This window comes from Crassostrea angulata, chromosome 6 (genome assembly GCF_025612915.1).
Source record: "Crassostrea angulata isolate pt1a10 chromosome 6, ASM2561291v2, whole genome shotgun sequence".
NCBI classification, from domain to species: domain Eukaryota; kingdom Metazoa; phylum Mollusca; class Bivalvia; order Ostreida; family Ostreidae; genus Magallana; species Magallana angulata.
In genome coordinates this window covers 38,238,350-38,264,051 of record NC_069116.1, presented here as the reverse complement: position 1 = coordinate 38,264,051, position 25,702 = coordinate 38,238,350, and the positions used below count along the sequence as shown (strand labels likewise).

Genomic DNA, 25,702 nt, shown 5'->3' with positions numbered 1-25,702 from the left:
AACTTATTTATAAATACCTTGAAAATAGTCAGATTTTAAATGGTACGAACAATTTAGATATTTTTTTTAGTCATATGTATTCCTACGCCAAAGTTCAATATAGTCTCGTTCAACTCGACGCTCGACTGTCTCCGTAAATCTCCGACAAGCAGAGAGTCTCTCTTGCTTGTCGGAGATTTACGGTGTCAGCCGAGCGTTTGGTTGAACGAGACTAGAGTTCGATATTGCTTGGATCCATACAATTTTCGAGAATTATTTCTATTACTGATATATAGTTTGATTGAATTAATTTTATCTTTAAATATTATTTAACATGATTCATATGGGGGTTTCTCGACATTCTTGTCGAAAAGTTCAAAAATTCATATTATAAAAATGTGCGTAATTCAAATACAAATTAGAAACTACATGTACTTGTCATGCAAAATAACATATCATTGATTTTAAAATAAATAAACATCGACAAAATCAACTCCCGTCAGTTCTTCAGTACTTTGATTAAATTTTAATTTAAAAAATGATAAGGGAGTGGGGGGGGGGGGGGGGTCCGATGCATGGTGAAAACATCAAGCACGTAGCATCAATTTTTAAAGTGGAATGCTTAAAGTGGAAAAAAAAATAGGAAGATATACCTATAACTTCTATTTCACTTCAATTCTTACATGGTCCCAAAAATGTGGGGAGGGCCAACTTCATCATTCACTTTTTTATATGTAAATTTAAGAAAAATCTTTGCTGCGCCGAAAAAAGCCCTCTCCACCCTCCCCCAATGCTGCGTTCTTTTGAAAAACGAAGCCTTGGTTATCGTTGGTAACTACTTTTACCCTTCTCCCTATAATACGGACTTTCACGATTATGACGTATTTTTCCGTAGATTGCGAACGACCAATGAAACTTCTTGGAATGTTCGACATTGTACCTTTCGTTGTATAAGTTCAAGGGGAAGTTGACATTGTCATTATTGGAGAACGGTTATTAAGAAGAAATACAGTATTTAAGTTTTGATTGAAGACGTAAAAATGCCACGAAGAGGACGAGCTTCGTCTCCCAGATCTGGCGGAGGATCAGGTGGAATGTTTGGGGCAAGATCAGGGTAAGATTTTGTTAAAAGAGATGTAAATAAACGCACATGGCCACTAGACGCACATGACGAAATCTTCATGTGCATAACTTCCATATATTGAATCATAATATTTATTAAAATATCAAAGCAGAAATGTGTGAATTTGAATTGATTTATTAACTGTGTGACTCTAATTTTGGTGAATAACACATTTATGTATTTTTTCATGAAATGCGATGATGTAACTTTTATCTGTAGAAAATGAATTTATTTCAGACCCCCTGCCCGGACAGCACCCCCTCCTCCACCACCCATGGTAGCCCCTGCCCAGCCCCGACAGCCTGGCCTGATGGCAAACATGGCTTCCACAGCAGCTGGTGTAGCCGTTGGTTCAGCAGTTGTAAGTTTTTTTTACGTTCTTCAAGAAGTTATCTCCCCCTTTGTCCTTGTCTCACATTATTCTTTTCCCTTTAAAATATTACACCATTGAGCATTTCATTTGGTACTAGTTTAGAGAGAATACACACTGATATACCGTAACTCCATTATAAAAGAAATGTCCTGTCAACATGTTCAGAATGAGAAACTATGAAAGAATTTATTACATAAGTGTTTGCATATAGAAAAGGTAACAGTTATATAATAATTATATAATCACTCAAAATAACCTAAAAACAATTACACATTCAGGGACATACCATTGGAGCAGCAATGACAGGAGGAATGGGAGGCGGACACAGTGAGCCTGCCCAGGCCCCCGCTCAGCCTGCCTACCAAACACCCCAGGATCAGTATCAACAGGGTCCAGCCTGTCAGTTCGAACTCAAACAGTTCATCGAGTGCACTCAAACTCAGTCAGACATTTCTCTATGTCAAGGGTTCAATGAAATTCTGAAGAACTGCAAACTACAATACGGTAAGTTTTTAACTTATTTTCAGAGTAAGGATTTTTAAATATGTCAATTGTATTAAAAAACTGGTACCTAAATATTTTTTTTTGGCCACCTTTAATATTATAATATTTCATACTTGTTTTACCTTATGTATGGACATAAAACAGATTTTTAATTCATGCTATAAGTGTGAGGAAATTTCGTATGAGCCTCATGGTCCCAAATATTTCTCCCGGCAAACCAGTCATAAATTACACTGGAATATCCAATATAATCTTCATTTGATTGCAATAATTAGTTATAAGAACCAGTTTCTCTCCAGTAAATTGCAAGAGAAAAAAATTGTCACAAATAAAGTTGGTTTGAAGTATGTTATTTTTCTTAACAGAAAAAAATAAGTGATTTTAGTACTTATCATCCTTTATACTGTATTTTACAGGTATGCAGTAAACCTTTGTTCTAAATTTGTGGTCTGTGATTTGGAGACGAAGAAAGTGATTTTGTATGTGCTGAATACATGGGGCAGGCCAAACAACTTGTTTTGTGTGTAAATACGATTAAAACCACCCTAGAATATAGTGTATGCACTGTTACATATCTTTGTACAGTCAAATGAACACTAATAAATTATGAATGCATAGACCGACTGTGTTGTTTTGTTCTTATGTGACTCAGGAAAATTGTTATGAAACTGGATTTATGCAACTGTCTTAGAGAATTTGGAGCCCTTCCAAGTTATTAAGCTATGTAAACATGTTTAATAATAGTCTCATAATGTGCACGCACTTGCTAAAGATGATGTAATATGAAGGGGAAAAAAGGCCAATCATTGAAACACTGATTAATAGGCTTAAACATATAGCCTACCTGAGTGAGTAGGTGAAAGCCAAAGTGAGCTTTTCTGATCACATTTTCTTTAGTTCGGCGTCAGTCTGCAAACTTTTCTACATCTTTGACTTCTTCCCCAGGACCACTGATTAATTTTAACCAATTTTGACATAATGCAGAGTGAAGGAGATTTCGAGGGGGTGATAATTAAGAATCGGTGAAAGTGTATTGGTATTTTTCAAAAATCTGAGACAAAAATTGATCGGTCAGAAAAGATACAACTTGTGTATAGAAGCATCTTCAGGTAGTGCAGTGACCGTTCTCCAACATGGCGAATTAGTTTAAATCAGATTAGATTAGGGTGGTATGGGACACCCTCGTACTATGACGTACTCTCTATCGAAATAAACTGTAAGATCAAATATAAATTAATGGATTTTTTAAATCGTCATATAACGTAGCGCAGTCGGTTAGAGCGTTACTAAGAATGTAAGTAATGAGTTCGAATCGCGCTTGGGGATTTTATAATTTTTCCTTTCCAATTTTTTGGATATACGTATATGTTCTAGACAAATCTTGTGACAAGTCAAATGCAAAATCCAGTTAAGTTACACACGTAATCAATGTTATGATTGAAATTGGAACAGATATCGAGAATAATATGCGGGGTTTTTTTGTTTCAGAATTTCATGTCTCGAGTCAGCGCAATTCTATTAACCGTATATTAGGAAAAAACGTCGATATACAATTTAATAACATAAAACATTGACAAAAATTGTAAAGTTTCAACGTGTAGATAGCATTCCACGAAAATACTTTAGTTTTCATCAACCCATATAGAAAAAGACAGTTGATTAGTACAGCATTGACACCTTTTTATTTTCAACAATATAATGTGTAAAATTTACACTTAAATCTGTAAAAGTTACACATTAATCTGTAAATTTTACACTTTTTATAATGTGTAAAATTAACACACTTAAATGTGTAACACTCTTGCTGGTGAAATAAATTAATTACGAGATAAACATCACCTACCCCTGACATTATCAAAAGATTATTTTACAGATAAGAGTGTAGAATAATGTGTAAAATATACGGATGGATTTTTTAAAAGTGTAAAATTTACATCTCAGATTAATCTTATGATGATTTCAGAGGTTGGCGATTCTTATCTTGTTACTTATCAATTTCACCAGCAATTAAGACTGTACCCGATGCCTTCAGTAAAAATAAATTTCATCATAAAGATATTTATTTTAAAAATGTTTATCTCTCGTTATCTGTGGGTTTGTTGACACCATCAGGTAAATAATCTGTTAATCATAAGACTGGTCACTAAGTAGACGACCAGAAACAGTGGCAATATATACACGGTATACGGGTGAGTCTAGATCGCTTATTGTATGTGGGTCATTATCAAAATATGCAGACTTTTGAAAAATGAAAAACATGAGAACATTTTTGCTGAAAAAATTACTTTGATTGCAAAAAACACATTTAACAAACAATGAAGTATAACATCTAAAAATTTGCAAACATTGGAATCTACCATTTGGATGATAATTAGACTGAAATTTAATGAACTGTGAACATTTTGTCAGTGGTGTAACAGGTATATAGTATAGGAAAAAATTCTTAAATAAAATAAAATGATTCTTTTAAAATGATGGACATAAAGTTTATATCAACAAACTTCATTTAAAGTTATTAGAATTAGATAACAGAAAATATTTGACACATTTACATAGTGACCAACATAACATTTGAGACAAAGTCTTGATGTTACTCAACAAATTTTTAATTTGAGCATTAAAAAGAACACAACTGGATTTTTCTTTCAATGGAGCATAAAAAAGACATTACTATAAATGCACTAGTGTTTTCAAATATACATGTATTATTGTCAGTTAATTTTATTTGGAGAAAAATGTACATGTTACACCACTGATTATTATGTTTTACCACTGACATTAAAGTTACACCACTGACCTAGCGATAATAAATAAGAGATAAGCGTGTTAAATTTTGTAAAATAAACTAATTTCTATTTTTGATTGCATTTAAAAAGTGATAAATTTGATCTTAAATAAAAGTTTTCGTGCCTCATTCTTTCATAATCTGAAGATAGATACACTGTTACACCACTTATAATCAGTGTTACACCTCTGACAGAAAAATTGCATGTAGATGTTTTTTTTTACATTAAATCACTCATTCTTTGATGTAATATTTTTTTACTATTGGCATCCACACACTTTTATCCACCTTGTACCGAGTTCGAACTTTCTTTGCCTCATCAATCTCACAAACAACATTGTCAATACTGTACCAGCTCATATCAATCATACATTTTGGACAATAAAATTGAATTTTCTCCAATTTTCTCCAAAATCAATGCATACAACGCATATACACTTCCTCTTTGTCTATATATGTTTGTTGAAGCTCAGCTAGCATTTGTTACCTTTAAGCATTTGAAAGATTTTAGTATAACATAAACGGGAATGTGAAATGTCAGTGGAATAACATATCTTATAATACACTATAAGTCATTAAAAAGTTTGATTTTTTAATAAAAATAGAATGTGGATAATTCCATTTCTTTATTAGAATAAATTTGTTTTTACTTTTATCTTTTAATCAAGTATTTAAATGAGTAAAACATAATTAGAGCATACAAAATGTCAATGGTGTTTCAAATAATGTCAATGGTGTAACAGGTCTCATTTTCCAGATTAAGAAAACACAATTGCAATTAAATAGTCAAGCTTTCTTTATTGTGACAGTGTCTAACTTGTAAAATTGATAAATAACAATTGTTCAAAATGCTCAAAATATAAATGAAATAGAAGAAAAAGTAAAATAATTAAATAATGTCATGTGGTGTAACAGTTTTTTCAGTGGTGTAACAACAATTTTTGGTTACACCACTGACCGTTATACCACTGATGTATCCATAGTAAATGTAGCAGTATGACCCAAGAGAACAGATACTACACAAAGCTACATAGCCTATGTTATAATGTGATAAACATTCATCATTTATGTGAAAAACTTTTTGGTTCTTTCATAATAGAAAACCTTAAATAGCACGTTATCCCACTGACACAGTTTACATTGTATTTTTCGGAGCATACTAACATTTTCTGCCATATTTTCTATAACAATGATGTCATCACTGATACATTTATCTTTTTAGTAGCAGGGAATGATGTCACTATGATCTGGGGGATTCCAACTGTAGTACAATATTATTTACTTGATGTATTTTAAGATATTTCTATATAATTTGCCTTGTAACACCAATGACAAAAAATTTTTTGTAAAAGCATATATCTCATCAAATTCATTGTTTTTAAAAGAGAACTTGTTAAGGAGCATAGCAGAAATTAAAATATAAATGTTGTTTTGAAAATTAACGGTGATTTTTGGAATAAAACATCAATATTATTGAAGATATTGTAGGTTAAAGACGTTGGAAAAATTTAATGACAACATAAATTCACTGAAATCTCATAACAAATAATATTTTTTTTATACTTTAAGCAGTAAAATTGTCGATTTATTTGTTCAACAATATAGGTTTAAGTTTCTAAAATCCAATGGTACTGTATATATTCCCCAGAACATTATTTTTCCCCCTTTAAATTGACACTGACACAAAAGGCTGCATATTTTGATAATGACCCATGTAATTTATAAATATCAGCCAGGGTTTAAATTTTCTACAGAACTTGCCAAATTGTCATATAACGACTATTTAGGAATTCTGAAAATTTGTTTCATGTAATGTGCTAACGATTGGGGGCAACCACCGTAGTAATCTAATCAAAAGGAGAATTGTAAAATTGTAACTCTATAATACGCTATATATATACAAGTACAGGGTATATATCGTATGGTACGTCACATGAGCTGTCTGTGAATAAGCATAATGATCTTTCAAGGGTTATAAATTCTATAAATCAACATTATGTTATATAAATCGATCATGACTGAACATGATATTCCTAGTTGAAAAACGAGCTACATGTTAAGGATGCAACGTTATTTTTTCTATGTGTTCCTTCGTTTTCGCGCCCGAAACTTCAGATGGCGCCAACAACCAGTAAGATCATTTATATTGTGGTTCACGGCCCAGCAAGAATACATGTACGTCACTTCACGTAATGCATGACAACTCTAGTACTTCTTGGTTTTACTGTTTTCTAGCGAAACAGAACACAGTACAGCATGTATCTAAAGTTTCTTTCCCGGGCTGTAGGGCTGATTCTTCGTTTCATAGAGTTCTTCCTTTTTAAACTGGTGAGTATTATGCGCAAATTCTGGACTCCCACACAATTTAAATAGATTTTACCTTTAACATATGCTTATACAATTTTAGATGGATTTATATGACCAGTTCTTGTACACTCCACTGCAGACGTCACTTCTACCTGTCGTCTGCAAGATCCCACGAACTGTGGTTTTCAGTAACAAGTCCTACACAGTATTTACAGCAAACATTGTGTCTTACTCCCGAACAATTTTGGTCATACCCATTGCCATATGCTTAAAGTATGAACATAGTTGCTTTCTTTTCAAAAGTACCTGACATTTCTGCTCTTTTTTCCCTAGTTGATATATTCTTTTTAAAATATGATATGCAAATACACAAGGTACCAGTTCCATACGACAGCGTTTCTATTGGTCATCCTGCATGACTTCCTGGATCACGTGGATGGAATCGTGGCTAAAGCTCACCGGCAGATGTTTGGTCAGGTTGACGATCCACTGCTGGGCGGATTCATGGACGCATTCTGTGACAAGGTTCCTAATATCGACACTATATCAATTCAAATGCTTCCAATTCTTCAAAGATTAAAGTTTTATTCCATCTTTTGTAATTCTGTGCTCTCTACTTTAAAAAAACCCAGATTGTAAACGTTCTGGCGCTTTGGTCAATACTTATGGTAACGGATTTCCGAGAATTCTCCTCAACACGAGTCTGGCTATACGTTGGAGCTTGTGGCGTTATAATAGTCTATGAGTTTATCCTGGGCGTGGTTAGGGTTCAGGACTATTTTGCCGCATATTACGAAAGGTTCGATTTAACAGTAATTATTACAATCCGTGCTATCCACCGCGCAAGTCCTCAAGACATGAACATATTTACGTTGGCCATTTTTTCCTCTTTAGATTGTATGGCAAATCGGATAACTCTCGAAACATGTCCAAAAGCAGCACTGCTGCGGTGATGGAAGGGAAACTGAAGGAAAAGCTGGAATCCACCGGCATTGCCTGTCTGTGTTTAGCCCAGGCCAACGTCTGTTCCGCCAACTCTGTCTGTTAGTACATATGTACAGTACAACATATGACATCATTCGTTTTCGCTTCAGCCTTGGTAAAATAACTAAAAACTGTATTGAGACAAAGATGGAAAATACCAAAATGAGACAGAAAGTTTTCGACTTTGCAAAGTATTAGCGCACATAACATATATGTATAGAGCTTCTATCCTCTGCAATCAAATGCATTGTACCGTTATTCTTTTCATAAATTCGAGCAGTTTAAACCAAACTTCTATGTGTCGACCAACTTGTTTAAATCGTATACGAGTATTGGTGCGTTGAACAAAAAGATGTGTGATTATCGTAAATTAAGTACAATCTACAGCATGTTTTCCCTGTTTTAAGCTGGTATCCTAGGGATTCTCTGCCTACTTCTGTCCATACACCTGGCCCACGCAAGTCTTCAACACAAGTTGAATGCCAGGTCAACCAGCAATGAGAAAGAAGAAGGAGGTATCAAGGAGCTCCAAGACGAAGGCAAAACAGACCCCGAAAAACCAGCTGACTCAGCAGACGACGTCAAACCAGTAAGTTAATCTGTAAAAAAAAAAAACCGCCAATCACTGTTGTACCAGTGAGTTCCCCGCCATTCTCAAGTTGTCTGTTTCGAACGCAGATTTCCAGAGCAATGTCAGCTTTTGACTTTTCCGACGATTCAGAGAAAGAGAATAAACTTTTTGGCAACACCGACATCAAAAAGGAAAAGGACAACCTCAATAGAAGACGGTAAAGTGATTTTGAATGATGGGATAAGTGAAATGATACACGTTCCAAAAAGGGAATATGCATTTGGAGTTTATGTTTTTAAAGTAATACATACTAATTTTTTAATGAAATAATACATTTTCTTGCTAATTATTTTGGAATTATAGAATCGAGTCAACCAGTGGATCGGAGAGCACAGAACTAGAGGAAGACAACAACCAATCCAAACGACCGAGACGGCGTTCCTTCACACACGCTAAGACTCATGACGACCGCGTAGATCGCGTCTACACCGTCGGCTGCTTTGATCTCTTTCACCAGGGACACGTACGTCTGCTGCGAAGAATGCGAAAATTAGGAAAAGAGGTAAAAGAAATATGCAATTTTTCACAACAAATACAACAACTTTCACCATCATGGTACACTTGATGATAGAGCCATTTTTTAAGACCTTGGACTCCTGTAGGACGTAATTATATATTTCTTGCATCAAAACAAGTTACAAATGACGTTGGTTTCGAGTGATACATGTATATGCATAGTTTGCTTAGTCTTAGCTGAAATGCCAGAAAAATCTTATTGATTTCAAAGAGCAATGGCTGAGTGGCCAGCAATGAAATAGACAGGCTTACGTCACATTGTTGTATGACAAAACTACCAAGTTCTTGCTAAAATGGTTCTAATTATTTCAATAAACAGGTAATAGTTGGAGTCCACGACAGTCGAAGCATTCTGAAGTTGAAATCCAAAGTTCCTATCGACAGTACTGAAACTCGCATGGCAAACGTCAAGAGATATGCTGACATAGTAAGTCCATACCAATTTTTTTTAATGTTCAGACCTCTTGTAATTACTTTTTAAAAATTGAATTGCCATTTGCTGTCGTTTGTTACAGGTTTTCTGTGTAGCTGGCACGGACCCCACTTCGTACCTTGGATGCGTTGCCAACACTAACGCCGATCTGACCGGCATGTATGTTCGCGGTGACGACATGCAGAATTTCCCTGCCCGCCAACTGGCTGAGAGCATCATGACCATCAAGTTCTTGCCCTACTCCGAGGGAGTGTCTTCCACCAAACTCCGGAAAGAACAATACAATGCCTCCAGTTTTGGTCCCCATGTTAATGCTGATGTTCAATCCATGTTTTACTGATTGCGTCAAGAATTGTGAACAAGTTTTAATTTCTTAAGATTTGTTTAAAAACAGATCTTTACTGCCAAAATCAGTTTAAACCACATTCATATAGACTGTTTTGCACGAGACAATTTTTGATTTTTGTTATTTTTCACTATTTCTGCCACTATTGCATTGGAACAGACAATGTTTCATACATGTATATTATATATAAGAATATTTCTTTCATCTTTACATGTCATAAGTACTAGTCCCAAATATTAACAAGTTTTCATCATTCAGTTCTCTGTTACTGTAAACATTACTGGTCCTAATTTGACAGCTGAATTGTACATCTTGTTGACCGCTACAAACTGGCTCTTTATAAAACAGACAATAAATCTACCCACAATTCTGCGTTTGAAAATTGGAATATGCAGTTATATAAATATAGCTGAGAGTGTTCTATATTCAGATCAGCCAGATGACTTCTATAAATATAACAAATCACGTGATCTATAATGTGTGTTTGAATTCTTAAAAAAAACAAGGGTTTTTTTTGGTTCCATATTAAGTTTACATGTAAAAGTATTAAGAGGACTGAATGGTCGTTGCCATTTTTGGGCTATATGAATCTCCTTTAAATGAATAAATAGTTTATGGCCAAAATTATCGTTTGTAAAATTTTAAGGCAGATCAGATGGTTAGTTTGTTAACCACCTAGCCTCCTTAAAATGAAGATGGACTCAAAACACTGTCTGAATCTCTACTGAGGCTAGCTACTCATACAACTCAAACTAAGCTTTATAGTACTTTATTATAAAATTTTGAAGCATGACAGATCTAACAATTTCATATCCAAGTAATAAATTTTAACCCAGAAGCACAGTACAGCTATTTTAATGTTGCTAATACTGAGAATGATGTAAAATATCAAAATTAATTAATTTGAAACATAATGCTTCTTTACAATAAAAGGAGAGTAAAAAATAAATGGACTATCAAAACAAAGTATTTAACACATGGGTGTAAAGACATGAAGAAAAAAAAATATAAAGAAAACAGCATCTAAAATCATTCATAAAAGAAAAAATAATGAAAAATGCTAAAATTTTATCAACCAAGAGAAAAAAAATTTATAAACTCCAACTTTTTTAGGTAGACCTGCTTTAATAGTAGTAGTAAGGAGAAATTCTGATTATTAAATGTTGATTTTCATATAGCACCAGCTGTTAAATAAGTGAGTATTCAATCAATTTGATCAATAAATGGGACCTCTTTGGTATCACCTGAATAATAATAATAAATGCTGGAGCAAGACATCTCTCATACAAAAAAAAAATAATTATAAACAACCTCAAAACACGTCAGTTTGAATCATTTACCCTCTGTACCGGATCTGAATCAGTTCATTGCTCCGTAAACACAGTCTCCCTATCTTAGAGTATTGAAAAAAATAGTTGAGAGTTACAAACATGAAAAAAAAAAAAAATCATAACAGTGTACAAACATATGACAGAGCTAGCAGGACTTATACAAAGATCTATGAATGTGCTTGGATACTACACAATTTGTAAGTTACAGTCATCGACACCTGGCGTTAAAATTATTTCTTTATATATTAAGATAACTTCCTGTACTATTATAGAATAGAATGGAAAATTTTCTTTCTATAACAAAAAAAGTTTTAACGTCATGAGCCTGTGCTTACAGTGAACATTAAATCTTTTCAGCAGTCACTGATTTGATTTAGTCTCTCACACATAATATCATATCATAAACACTCAATTTGATTACACTGGCATGAAAAAAAAAATATCGTCTAGGGCATTAAAAGTCGAGCATATAAAAAGCACCTTTAATATAATGTTAAAATATAGTATACATGGATAATTAAAATCAAAACTCTAGAACCGGGTACAAAAATATCGAAGTTCAAATTAACATAAATACCTATGTGGAGCCATCTACAGACATACATATACATGTACATATATCAGTTGTGTCACAGCTACACTTTTAAAGTGCTAAAAATCTTTCAACATAAAAAACTTATATAGATAGTGGTTTCACATCGTAAAGAATTGTACAACTAAATAAACAGAGAATGCAACTCGCGTACATGTGAAAACTGTACCGATCAAAACAAAATTCTCTCATCTTAATTAACTGCATGCATAGAACTTGAAATGGTTGTGATTTCCTGTACAGTATGCGACTTGGCATTGTACACAACTAAGGTCAATCATTTTTTAGATACACACACATTTTATATACGACTTTGTTCATTTAGTGTGGGCGGTTTACTTCTTGTTTAGGCAAGGGCGGACATTGAATCCCCCTACGGCGTCCTCGGGGAGACGCAGTGGTCCCTTATCCTGTAGGTATATGTCTGATATACATCCACTGTAGTTCTCGGTGTACTGTTGCTTAGTGATTGTGGAAACCAGCGACACGCCACCTTAAAAAATCAAACACAAATATTGAACAGTGCTGCAATCTATTGCAACCAAGACAAACAATAAAGAGACTGAATTTGAAAAGAAAATCAAACAAGATAAATTCCTAAAATTTCAAAATATCACGCAATCAAAATTGCTATTTTTTATGCCTCAGTGTAGTTACAAAAAAAACAAATGTATGCACAAATGTACATTAAAACTTTAAATCCTATATATTCAAACAGGGATTGTTCACATTTTTGGGGATTTCATTATAATTTTTGCCATATTTATTTATGGGGGTCAATAATGGAATTTAAGAGAAACATTTCTATAATATACACAAAAAAAATTTAAAAGGATATTTGGTCTTATGTATACAAGTAATCCTATTATGACAATTACCTCATTAAAAGAGAATAATAAGTTGATTTAGGTTATAAATTACTTTACCATAAATTTACCATTTTAAAATTTATATCAGTTTTCCCTTTTCAAAAAAATCTTTGCTAGCTCGGTTGTATTTTAAATGTAAAGTACTGGTGTTTCTTACCTAGGTACACGTTTCCTGCGGTATTCAGGCTCTGTAATGGCCCTTGGGACTGGCCAGATGTTGAATAAGAGAGATTGTTGTCTATTGTCAAGCTTCCTTGGCGACCTAGCCTCGTCACTTGGATGATATGTGCATACCCATCATTAATTCTGATTGGCGATCTTATTCTGGCAGGTCCACTTCCAAGCTCAAAGCTGCAAATTAAAAGAACGAATAGAGAAATCAAAGAACTGAAATGCATTTAGCACTATGTCATGTTATTGAATAACATGCTCCTATGAGTGTTGACAATTTACATAATGTGGTACAAGCGAACCTGTAAAGTTAATACAAAATCTGCCCTGACCTGTTTATCAATGGTCAATGAAAGATCCATATTTCTAATTGATATCAATACATTTATGCTAAAACTAGACATTGCTCCATAAAAAGAGATGGACCATAATTCCTGTCTAGTTTGTTCCACAAGTTCCTTCGGTAAGCTAAGTGATATATACTGTTCCACCAGTTCTTTGGTTACCTGTATACGACATATCCGTCCTGTAATCCAATGGATAGATAGTCGATGCTGCTGGATCGCTGGAGAGGGGTGGGCTGCCCCTTCCACAGCACCAGGCCGTCCTTTTCCGTCGTCTTGAGTGTGAATTTAATGACTTCTTCCTGCTGGGGAGTGGCCGACAGGAGAGACTTGTTGAACTCAACAAAGCCATCACGGTTCACTTCGATGTTTTCTCCCAGTTGGATAACTGTGAAAAAGAAAAAATGTGAATGAAATGTTCCGGTATATAAATGAACTAGACATCATTGAGATGGTGACCATCTCAAAGGGCGGGGGCCCCTCTTAGATAATGGAAAATAGGATGAAAAGCATTTCAGAGGGTTTTGCTTTGACGTTGACCAATTACTTAGAAATTTTCCAGTTGGTCTACAACTGGATTTTAAAGAGATTTGCTATGACCTTCACATTTGACCTTGAAACTTGGTTGAAGTTCACGGCACACCCTTTACCCAAAAGCTCTCTATATTTTAATTATGAGCCAGATAGGGCTAAGGGAAGAGATGACCTAGAAATGTCATTCAAGGTCACATGCACTGCACACCCTTTGATGAAAGGGACTCTGTGGCCTGTGGGTGAAATATGAGCCAGATTGGACCAAGGGGAGATAATACAGGTAACTCTCGATAGCTCGAAGTCCATGGGACCGAGGAAAAACTTCGAGGTTTCAAGAGTTCGAGTTTTCAAGAGTTCGGAATTTTCCAGGTTGACCGACGGGTTTTAAAATTAGTCTTACCGGATGTTATGATTCAGCCATTTATTTAGTGCTAACCTTACGCACGTGCTTAAACAACGTTTTCTTTTCAGTAAAATATACAGAAATGGATGTTTTTCTTTAAAACTGAATAAAACAACTATTAAATAAATTCATAATAATTATCTATTTTATGCATCATATTAAGACCAGATTGCTCAGTACTACTGTACTGCGAGACGATCGACATGTCATAAATGTGATGACTGAGTACCACCCATTGTTCCCACTGTACAGGTCCTTCACCAGCTGTAAGAACTTGTTCAGCAATAATCATTCTAATGACAATGATGCTGCTAAACATAATTTTTACAGTTTTATAATTTTAAAATTTGACCATTGCTCAATATCATAGTTTCGTCTCAATTAATGGGCAATCATCAAACAATTATCACCTTGCAGGACAAGTGTCGCCCAAATAAACAACCCGTGACACGGGTCCAGCGTCTAACGCCTGGAGCAATTTAAATGACCAAGTAGGTGTTGATTAGGTATAGCGCTTGGAGATACAGGGCGACTTCGAGGTATCGAGAGTAAAAAACTATAGATTATGAATAACGGGACTTCAGTTTGACTTCGAGGGATCAAGGGTTTCGAGAGATCAAGAGTTCGAGAAATCAAGAGTAAGTTTGCTTAGTTATATAGGGAAAAAAATCGGGACCCTAGACTCACTTCGAGCGATCAAGAACTTCGAGGGATCGAAGTTCGAGCCATCGAGAGTTACCTGTATATGCTCCAGAGAAAGATTTTTCAGATAATTCTACTATGACTTAGAAACTTAGTTCAAGGTCACTGGACATTTTTTTCTGTGGGTTAAGTATGAGCCAGATGGGACAGACTGATCACTATAGGTCACACGCAAAGCAGAGCCCTAATTATGCTTCAGCTTCTTCTTAAAAGTAATCTCCAGCTACATGTATGTTATATGTAACTACCACAATGATTACTTCCAGCTATATTCATAATTTGTAATAACTGTATAACTATCTTGTAATAAAAGGCATAGCGGATTTATCATATTTACGTTTACTCCAACAAATCTCCAAAAAAGCAAATCATATTACCTGCTTCACAATTTTTTCCCATGAATCCTAAGGGGCAGTCGCATCTGTAGCCGGTGCTGGTGACGCTGCACACTCCATTGTTGCGACATGGCTGCTGAGTCAGACACAGGTTGATCTCGACCTCACATTTCTCGCCTGTGTAGCTGGCTGGACAGCTACACCTGTACCCCAACGCAGTGCCCTCCAAACATGTGCCTCCGTTCTTACAGATGTGTCTGTTACAAATGTTTGTCTCTCCACAGTCGCGCACCTCCAGGGTCTCTCTGGCATCTCTGGTCAAATCCATAGACAGCATGTTTATTTTCAACTGAAAAATAAATATCAAGTTACAATACTTAAAAGTTGCATGGCAGCATCTCTCTTCCCACAAATAATTTTCTGAAATTGTTGTCAGACAAATTTTTTTTTTGGTGTAACCCATAATAATGAGCTCAGGTGACTTGTGTAAATATTGACCAAATCTTACAAAGTGCTGCTTTTCCTCATATCTATTGTTTTTGCTATCACAAAAACTATTTACGGATATACAAGACTTGTTTTCAAAATCATTCCACTGTGTTTCTCTCTTTATTACTGACCTCCGCAATACATCCGTGGAATCCACTCTGTACATCCACATCATCCGGAAGCCTTCTGTCTGGATCCATTCCTCCCAAGTATAGCCTGCTTCGCAAGTCCAATCCAATGTACGTGCCTGGAGAAGTTCCTGGAAATTTGAGAAAGAAAAGGTTTATTAAAGACCATGTGTTTCTTGTACATGGTGAAAGATATAATTGACACGAAGATACATTATAATATATCACAACAGTTTGGTTTGCATATAAAGTATATTTTATTAATTAAATAATTCGTAGACTACCTGATTATCATATAATTTTCTGTACTAATCTATTCAATAACAACACAAGAAAGTGCATGGGTATACATTCCTAGACATGCAAAACCTGGTGTTAAACAGTGAATGAATTTAATAAATTTCTCATATTATTTCTAAGACCTTTGCATAATTGATCTTTTGTTCAAGCATTATTCAACTTACAGCATATTTTTAAACAGAAGGAAAAGGGAACTAAATTAGTTCAACTAATATAAGACCTACATTCAAAGCAAAAGAACCGAATTTGTATCAACCTGGCTTTTCTATGGCTAAGGTTAATCTATGAACAGCATTTTTTTGACATGCAAAACTTTTGAGGAACAATTCACCAATACTCTTTCCATGAAAGGACATCCAATCGTAACAAATAAGTACTTGAAAGCTTGTGAACATGAAAATCCCAGTGGCAGGTTACCATGGTTACAGAATTGTGACATTGATTCGATCATAATTACCGGAGTGAGAATACATCAAATGAAGAGTTTAACTGGTTTAAACAGAAAGCAACAGAGCACTGATAAAGAGAAAGCTGTCTATGACGCATGTGAAGGGGTACACAGTGGAAGTGATGAAAACCATGTAAGGGCAGAAGGCTTCCAGAGAGAATACAAAAAAAACCTTGTTTGTCTCCAATATATATGTGTAATCACATGCAAAGTAATGACACCCAGTCAAACTGCTGAAATGCAGAAACGCTGGCAACATAGAGCAAACTGAGCAACGCCAAGCCTCCTGTGCAACATGTTTACCTCGCTTGTATCGATATCGTCTACGCAAATAATAGTTGTAGTAGTTGTTGCGTAAATTGTTGTAGTAGCTCCAGGGCCAAACTAAAGTCAAAGTATTGTTATATTGTATTAAATATGACACACAGAAATTACATGCAAGGGTCTATTTCCGCTGTAAGGAAAACTGAATTGCTAAGGAACTCTTAAGAAATCTTATTTGATTCTATAAAAAAGCTCCTAATATGAAAAAAAGCTTCTTTTATTTCTTATAGTGTTCAATTTCAAAAACTAACAGATTTATTCAGATTTGAACAATTGTTGGAAAAATCCAAATCTACACATACAGTGTCTTGCTCCTGCAATAAAAATTAAGCTTCAATGTCAAAGTCCCATGCTGGTACAGTGGAGCCTCAGTTATCCGGACGCTTTCGTTCCCAAGTCAAATCGTCTGGATAGGTGAAGCGTCCGGATATCTGAAATGTGTCTATTGTTGTCATGAATGATAATGTATTTGTATACAATACTAGGTTTATTTGCCTTTCATACCATATAGCGTCACATGCTAGAGTTGTCTGTTGAAATGAACGCTTTTAGAAGAACTTTGCTTTATTTTATTATATTGTCATGAAATATTAACCGGACAACAATGACAACCGAATCTAGCTAAAAATTTTTGTGTCCAAGTGTGATATGTGTGTGATACACTGTTGTTCGCAAGTTTCCAATTTTTGTGATTTTGGAAGTCAGTGTGTTTATACTACTTATGAGGGTCTAGCTCGTAAAAAAGGTGTGAAACTTAATTGACAGGGGTAATCTTTTGTACTGAGTAGGGTATCATCAAATTTTACCGTCCAGTTAAATGAAGCAAGATTAGTAGTAAATCAGTGTTTTGTGGTAAAAACAGACCGTCCGGATCCGGAACGCGTCCGGATAAATGAGACAAAATAACGTATAAAAAAATCTGTTCCCAAATAAAATCGCCCATGGGTCACATTGCTCACCTGAGCAACAATAGACATAATTAAATCAGCTTTACGGAATAATATACCAAAAAAAATATCGACAATGTAGTCTAACAGATCCTGTATATCAAAAATTCAATTTTTTCCCAGGATATTCTGTTTATCATTGATCCCTTTTTGTCACAGTATAGTCATTTCACAAATTGAGCATTACAGTTCTCAAGAATATCAAAATCAACTGGGATATAAACCTACATCAAACTTGTGTCAGCCCAAGAATTGTCCAGAGGCCAAAGTCTAAACAATTTTAAAGAATCAAAAATATGTCAAAATGCTTGCATATAAGTTAAACCATATATTATAACATTTGAACTTTGGTGAATTTAAACGTTTTTCTTTTGTAAAATTGCACCCTCCACCACATGTGGCTCCATCCTACTCCTACATAAAATATGATTTTGCTATCTGATGATACTTCACACAAGTAACAGCTTTTCTGGCCAGTCTTGATCTGTGTAGAAGATTTAAAAAGTTTTAAGATTTAAATATTCATATTTGACCCCCCATTGTGGCCCCACCTTACCCCCAGGGACCATGATTTAATCAAACTTACATCTACACCATCTGAGGATGCTTTCACACAAGTATCAGCTTATTTGGCCAAATGGTTTTTGAGATATAAATTTTGAAAGTTTAACTCTATATACTCCTATGTAAAACTTTGACCCCCCATTGAGGCCCCACCTTACCCCCAGGGACCATGATTTGAACAAACTTGAACCTACACTATCTGAGGATGCTTTCAAACAAGTTTCAGCTTTTCTGGTCAAATGGTTTTTGAGAAGAAGATTTTTTAAGGTTAACTCTATATACTCCTATGTAAAAATTTGACCCCCCATTGAGGCCCCACCTTATCCCCAGGGACCATGATTTGAACAAAACTGAATCTACACTATCTGAGGATGCTTCCACACAAGTTTCAGCTTTTCTGGCCAAATGATTTTTGAGAAGAAGATTTTTAAAAATTAACTCTATATACTCCTATGTAAAAATTTGACCCCCCATTGAGGCCCCACCTTATCCCCAGGGACCATGATTTGAACAAACTTGAATCTACACTATCTGAGGATGCTTCCACACAAGTTTCAGCTTTTCTGGCCAAATGATTTTTGAGAAGAAGATTTTTAAAGATTAAGTCTATATACTCCTATGTAAAAATTCGACCCCCCTTGAGGCCCCACCTTACCCCCAGGGACCATGATTTGAACAAACTTGAACCTACACTATCTGAGGATGTTTCCACACAAGTTCTAGCTTTTCTGGACAAATGGTTTTTCAGAAGAAGATTTTTAAAGATTAACTCTGTATACTCCTATCTTAAAAATTCGACCCCCAATTGAGGCCCCACCTACCCCCAGGGACCATGATTTGAACAAACTTAAACCTACACTATCTGAGGATACTTCCACACAAATATCAGCTTTTCTGGCCAAATGGTTTTTGAGAAGAAGATTTTTAAAGATTAAGTCTATATACTCCTATGTAAAAATTCGACCCCCCATTGAGGCCCCACCTAACCCCCAGGGACCATGATTTGAACAAAATTGAATCTACACTATCTGAGGATGCTTCCACACAAGTATCAGCTTTTCTGGTCAAATGGTTTTTGAGAAGAAGATTTTTTAAAAATATCACTAAATTTTCAAAAAATCCTAATTATTTCCCTTTACAATAGAGCGTGGCCCTTTATTTTAATAGACTTGAATCCCCTTTACCCAATGATGGTTCAGGAGAAGAAGTCGAAAATGTAAAAAGTTTACAGACAGACAGACGGATGCCGGACAAAAAGTGATCAGAAAAGCTCACTTGAGCTTTCAGCTCAGGTGAGCTAAAAAAGTTCTTTTGATGGGTTGAAATACATATATTTCATGTTGGCATATTTTGATAAAGCAAAAGGAGCCATACAATCTTATGTCAGAATAATTTTAATCCTTTTTAACCCCTTTTTTGCATCCAATGCAAAACTATTCTAAATAGTTAGCAGAACTGTCTATTAGGAGAATGTCTTTTCTATAGTGCAGTGGAAATCATCATTTTGTGCATTGTACATTGGAATAAGACTAAAGTAAGATTCTTTACTTGTTTATTTTCTACATATTACCGGTAGTTTTGGAAATTTTATTTCCTTAAGGTTGAGCAATTTTGCTTCATGCAGGTATAAAGCAGTTGCTGGTTCCCAGTCCCCAGCCTACCTTTGACTGGTTCCTCATTGTTAATAATGAGGCTTCCTTCCTGTCCTGATTTGGTGGCGGTGATTCGGACCCACTCATTGGACACCAGCTTCTTCTTACTCTTCAGCACAGCTTCACCTGAAAAAAAAAAGACATTTCTACTTACCAAAATAATTCAGTTCACAACATCCTTTAACTAAACTGTCTCTGCTTCAAATAAAACTGACACAATACATTGGTGCAGTTGCCATCTAGCTACCCTGATGTTTACACTTATTGTTTATTATAGATGAACCCGGGCCACCTCTATTGTACTTGTAAATGTTGGCAGCTATATAACCTATTGAGCAATTACAGTATTGGCAAAAATTGAAGCAAGGAAGAGATCCGAGACATTACCTGATCCAGTGTTGTAGCGGAACTCCAGATATCCATCCTTCATCAGGACAACCACGTAGTCTCCGGATCCATCTTCGTTCTGTCCGCTGTACAGCACAATTCCGTCATCCAATGACTGCGGCTTGATCTCTATTTCAATTTTCAGCTGGAAACGAGCGTTTCTGATTGGATCGTAGGATGAGAATGATGAGCCATTGAATTGTGGGTAGATCACTTGTACTTCTGCAATGTATGATATATCAAGCTTTTAACATTATAAACATTTTAACTTTCTGAAGAAAATACCAGTGCAAAAATACTGTTTTTAAATAAAAAAAAAATACATGCATGGAAAGTCCACAGTTTAACGATATTAATTTTCTTACGCTGACGACACCCAGAGCCGATTCTTCCCATTGGACAGATACACTGGTGACCTCCTGCTAAATCTCGACATCTGCCACCCGGTCCACAAATGCCTAGTACAAACACAAATCAAATATATGTATCACCCATTTTATTTCAATTACTGTAAACCAACTTTTATTTGTGTGCAAGAAATTTTCGCGAGGTTCGCGAGAGCTTTGTCGTAACTGATATTTCTCGCCGGGGAACCAGACCTTGTCGTATGGTTGTTATCACAACATGAGTCTGGATAAGGCTTGGTCGCGACATTAGTCGTCGCGAACCAGTTTATAGGAAGTAAATTGAGAAACAAAATTGTCGCAAATAAAAGTTGCTTTACAGTAATTTGAACAATAAATTATTCAATACAGAAAATTGAAAGGGATTAGGCAGCAAGCACAGTCTGTTTTATCCCTATCAACCATTTTCAATGTTATGTTACCTACTCTAGACTAACCGATTGCATTCTCAGTTAGCCAAATTATTCTATGACATCATAATATCATAACCACATCAAATGAGTATTTTATCCCTTATTTCTTAATAAATCTGTTATGTTATGTATTTTTCTGCAATGCTTCCTAATTTCATACCCAAAATAAAAAATTCAGAGCATTTCATGTATGTTTAACTGATTCTACCATGATTAAAACTTTTGTAATATGAAAAAAGGAAATTCAGAAAATATACAAAGAAAATGGCTGGACTGTAAATTGAACCCAGGACCCCTGTAACTCCAGTCAAAAGCTCTACCACTGAGCTTTTCAGGCTGATATCCACAGTCCATAAATAGCCACAGCTTTATCAATAGTTACAAATCCCATGACTCCTTGCCTCCTTGCTCCCTTGTCCAGTCTAAGACTCACCTGGATAACAGCCCCTCCCTGTGGTCTCACAGCGACTTCCAGTGAACCCAGTGGGACAGTCACACTTGTATCCATACTTAGAGTTGGCAGGAAGGCACCTGCCCCTGTTTAGACATGGTCGGTCCTTACAAGCATTGTATGGTTCAATACCCTTCAGTTCCAGAGCATCCGCCCCCAGGTTCAAATCTTTCCCATTTATTATCACCTGACTTATAACACCTGAAAAATTGTCAGACTTAAAATTTAGAAATTCCTTAAATTACTTACATTAATATCTGTTCCCAAAACATATTCACTAAAGTTTTCTATGATAGCTATATATACAAGTTTTTCAGATGCTGAACTTGGTTAACTATTCAGTAGATTCCACATTTTGTAAAGAGAAGAACCTTCAAAATACAGTAAACAAAACAATTTTTTACCAACATATCCAGATGAGAATCTTGCTGGCTCAGGAACATTGTTGGCATCTGGAACATTACCCAAGTACATGTTTTGACCCAAATCCAGACCACTGAACTGTCCCAAAGAGGAGCCCGTGTATATTGGTTCATCATTCACCTCCAGCGTTCCTGTAATTAGTGGTTTCACACATGTTTGCAGTAGATTCCAAGTACAGTATTACTGATTATTTTTGCGGTTGTAAATTTTTGCTTTTTGAGTGAAAATAGTTGCCACGACAGATTTTTCTGTTTAATTCTTTACCACTTCTTAATTGGTGAATACAGTGGGGCCTCAGATATCCGGACGCCAGGTAACCGGACGCTTCAGTTTACGGACGATTTTATTTGGGAACAGATTTTTTTATACGTTATTTGTCTCATTTATCTGGAATTCCGCGTTCCGGATCCGGACGGTCTGTTTTTACCACAAAATACTGATTTACTACTAATCTTGCATCATTTAACCGGACGGTAAAATTTGATGATACCCTACTCAGTACAAAAGATTACCCCAGTCAATTAAGTTTCACACCTTTTTTACGTGCTAGACCCTCATGAGAAGCTTGTATAAACACACTGACTTCCCAAATAACTTTCAAAAATTAGAAAATTGCGAACAACAGTGTATCACACACATATCACACTTGGACACAAAGAATTTCGCTTGATTCGGTTATCATTATTGTCCGGTTAATATTTCATGACAAAATAGTTAAATAAAGCAGAGTTCTTTATATCCAAAAACGTTTATATCAACAGACAACTCTAGCATGTGTTACTATAGGGTGTGAAAGGCAAAAAAACCATGTATCAACACTGGAAGCCATTGTATACAAATACATTATCATTCATGACAACAATAGACACATTTCAGATATACGGACGCTTCATCTATCCGGACGATTGGACTTGGGTACGTAAGCGTCCGGATAACTGAGGCTCCACTGTATAAGCATCTCAAAAACCCCTCTGGATCTATTTTTTTGCAATGGATTGTTTTTTTTGCCTTTGAAACAATACTGCAAAATTTACAAAAAACAGAAAAATCCTCATAGTGCATCTATATGTTTCACTGATGTATTTAAAAAAATGAATGAAAATATCTAACTTTAAAGAAATCTCATATCATTTAAATATTCTCACCAACTGAATTTTCTCTCTTCAGTTTGATAGAGTTCCACTGGTTCAGAGATAGGGTTTTATTGCCCTGGATGAGCGCTGGACCAGAACCGACATCGAATCCAAACTCTGGGTATCCTCCTCTCATTCCAAAGCATACATAGTCTCCCCTGGCACTGTCATACTGACCGTTGTATAGTACCAAGCCTGGAATATCCCCAAATCAACAACATGTGACAAAGAACATCGCAGATTTCCTAGCACTTCTCAAAAGGTAGCTACCTCAGTATTGATTCATTGTTAAGATTAGATTATCATAACAGTCTAACATGATTTCAAACCTGCAGTCACCATGTATACTCAAATAATTATGTTTTAGACTACAACAATGTTGGATTGAAAAAAGATGCATAGAGATGGCGTAAGACAGGTTTTTCTGTGATTTCTGTGTAATTACCGTCCGTGGTTTCTGGTTTGAGGGAGAGGAGAATCTCGAAGTTGATGTGATGATCCTCTATTGGAGGATAGCTGATGTAGGAGACTGGCTCTTGGTCAAAGTAAGGAACCAAATCTAGACAAGATTGAAGAGAGGCTCATTAAGTTCTGTCATGTTATGCATTCAGTATTGAACTAAATTAGCTTTCATTTGAAGTATTTTAAACATTTCAAAGGTATTCATAACAACCATTAATACTTATTCAACACAGTTTTTATCTTTTTTTTTCTTTTATCTTTATCCTTACAAATTAAAAATGTGGTTAATGTACGTATGTGTGTGTGTGTACTAAGTACCACTTACTTCATCAAAATAAATGTTTAAATTTTTTCAGCAATTAAATAGCTATATGAATTTTAAATAGGAACGGTATATGTGCAATTGGTTTTTCAAGATTTGATATACAAAAAGAGATTATATACAGAGAAGAAAAATAGCAGTACAAGTAGCAGAATTGAAGTAAACTAGCTGTGAGACAGATAAATCTTGCATTTTATGTTTGATTCGTGGCATTACTTAAAGAACGAAAAGTTTCAATGCCATGTAATTCTATTATAGAAATGTACTAATTATTAATCAAGAAATTAACACAACATCTAAATTCACACACATATGGATATTATATCCGTTCACCAGCAGTTGTAACATCTAATCTCTACACACGGATCGAATAAGTAACAAAAAAATTACAGCAAAAAGAATTAATAGACTATACCCCCAACAGAAAGGTTATAATCTTTTTCATTTTGACCGATATCATTCTGGGCCTGACAGACATAAGTGCCCTGGTCTCCTGGGTAGAGCCTGGGTATCTCCAGCATTCCGTTATCTACCATGTAATCTCTGAAAAAACGACAGACAACAGTGAGAGAGACAGATCAACACAGGACAGCCGCCATGTTTTCATGGTAACTTGGCGGCGAGAGTGAGGACTGCTGGGCAGGGCACCTGCTGCAAAGCTAATCTGAGAGAAAAAGCGGGGAGTGGATCCTGTGACTTTTAATAGTGAAATCAACCAAATAAATTCCGTAATTGCATTACATTTACCTTTTATTTATCAATGTTATAAACAAAAAAAATTTATATAAGATTTTCAACCAACATGTTCGATTATCTTTAAATCCAGATCCACTGACTTTCAATAGCAAAATCAGTTGTTTGTATTCATTTACCCTTTCATTAACAATACTGAAAATGCAAAAAAAAAAAAATTATCAGTTTTTGAATGGCATATGTTATATTATCTTTATAGTCATAATCAATTATTTTATCGTAAAAATGATATGGGAAAAATTCAGTTCCAGTCACAGGATCCACAAAGCCTGTTAGCACAGATACACAGCAAGCGATAGAAGGCAGCAACGTGTGTCAAGGCCTTACCCCCTACTACCAGACTGGTCGAATGCTCATATTTGCCCATATCATTTTGCGCATTACAAATGTAGGTGCCTGCGTCCTCGGGTCTTAATCGGTCGATTTTCAAGGCACCTTCATCAACCGAGTAATCTCTATAAATCAAGTGAGAGTTCACATGTATGTGGGTATAAAATCATTTTACACATTTCTATCTGTGAGGTTCTTCATATATTTCACCATCTAAATTATGCTTAACCACCCTTGTAACATTGTAAAACGTCTAGCATATATTTCCTTTACATTAATGAATAAATATTACCCACATAATACCAGAATGTAAAATACTCATATCATCTGTTTATCTCTCCATTCAATCAGATAATAATTTATTAAGTTTCTACGCAGAGAATTAACAAAAATCCACACTAACAATACTGAATTCATTCATTGTTGGACACATTTTTTAACAATGCAACATGTCATCCTGTATCAATAAAGCGGTTTCAAAGTTTCCTTTGATGTATATGCAGTGTACAT

General features: G+C 35.3%; 3 protein-coding genes across 9 annotated transcripts in view; 2 read left to right on the top strand and 1 right to left on the bottom strand.

Moving 5' to 3' along the window:
* Positions 1-910: 910 nt before the first annotated feature.
* Positions 911-2,598, top strand: LOC128190340 (coiled-coil-helix-coiled-coil-helix domain-containing protein 10, mitochondrial-like). Its single transcript, XM_052862361.1, has 4 exons — positions 911-1,093; positions 1,340-1,463; positions 1,754-1,979; positions 2,396-2,598. The coding sequence occupies exons 1-4, from the start codon at positions 1,020-1,022 to the stop codon at positions 2,404-2,406; spliced, it is 435 nt and encodes a 144-aa protein (XP_052718321.1). The 5' UTR covers positions 911-1,019; the 3' UTR covers positions 2,407-2,598.
* A 4,213-nt stretch (positions 2,599-6,811) lies between these two features.
* On the top strand, positions 6,812-10,446 carry LOC128190341 (uncharacterized). The gene is made up of 11 exons (XM_052862362.1): positions 6,812-6,895; positions 7,000-7,092; positions 7,172-7,344; positions 7,446-7,596; positions 7,704-7,870; positions 7,966-8,114; positions 8,463-8,644; positions 8,734-8,843; positions 8,990-9,188; positions 9,522-9,629; positions 9,718-10,446. The coding sequence occupies exons 1-11, from the start codon at positions 6,818-6,820 to the stop codon at positions 9,973-9,975; spliced, it is 1,668 nt and encodes a 555-aa protein (XP_052718322.1). The 5' UTR covers positions 6,812-6,817; the 3' UTR covers positions 9,976-10,446.
* Positions 10,447-10,734: 288 nt separating this feature from the next.
* The window catches only part of LOC128186518 (basement membrane-specific heparan sulfate proteoglycan core protein-like), a 74,890-nt gene continuing 59,922 nt past the window's right edge, over positions 10,735-25,702 (bottom strand). For 5 of the 7 annotated variants that reach the window (XM_052856306.1, XM_052856308.1, XM_052856311.1 and 2 more), the window contains 14 exons: positions 25,190-25,317; positions 23,771-23,884; positions 23,338-23,520; positions 22,174-22,323; positions 21,752-21,970; positions 20,867-20,959; positions 20,502-20,723; positions 20,124-20,240; positions 16,931-17,011; positions 15,883-16,010; positions 15,305-15,611; positions 13,451-13,676; positions 12,931-13,124; positions 10,735-12,397 (listed from right to left, as the gene is read on the bottom strand). In XM_052856306.1, the coding sequence (XP_052712266.1) occupies positions 12,240-12,397; positions 12,931-13,124; positions 13,451-13,676; positions 15,305-15,611; positions 15,883-16,010; positions 16,931-17,011; positions 20,124-20,240; positions 20,502-20,723; positions 20,867-20,959; positions 21,752-21,970; positions 22,174-22,323; positions 23,338-23,520; positions 23,771-23,884; positions 25,190-25,317 (2,320 nt within the window). In that variant the 3' untranslated portion in view covers positions 10,735-12,239. Of the gene's footprint in view, positions 12,398-12,930; positions 13,125-13,450; positions 13,677-15,304; positions 15,612-15,882; positions 16,011-16,930; positions 17,012-20,123; positions 20,241-20,501; positions 20,724-20,866; positions 20,960-21,751; positions 21,971-22,173; positions 22,324-23,337; positions 23,521-23,770; positions 23,885-24,524; positions 24,653-25,189; positions 25,318-25,702 lie in introns of all 7 variants that reach the window. The other 2 variants (XM_052856307.1, XM_052856309.1) reach the window with 2 other exon arrangements.

Coding starts and splice junctions, on each gene's coding strand:
- LOC128190341 (XM_052862362.1), top strand. CDS start 6,818: ATGTTAAGGATGCAACGTTATTTTTTCTATGTGTTCCTTCGTTTTCGC. Junction 7,093..7,171: donor AGTTCTTCCTTTTTAAACTG/GTGAGTATTATG, acceptor ATACAATTTTAG/ATGGATTTATATGACCAGTT. Junction 7,345..7,445: donor CCCATTGCCATATGCTTAAA/GTATGAACATAG, acceptor CAAATACACAAG/GTACCAGTTCCATACGACAG.
- LOC128190340 (XM_052862361.1), top strand. CDS start 1,020: ATGCCACGAAGAGGACGAGCTTCGTCTCCCAGATCTGGCGGAGGATCA. Junction 1,094..1,339: donor ATGTTTGGGGCAAGATCAGG/GTAAGATTTTGT, acceptor AATTTATTTCAG/ACCCCCTGCCCGGACAGCAC. Junction 1,464..1,753: donor TAGCCGTTGGTTCAGCAGTT/GTAAGTTTTTTT, acceptor TTACACATTCAG/GGACATACCATTGGAGCAGC.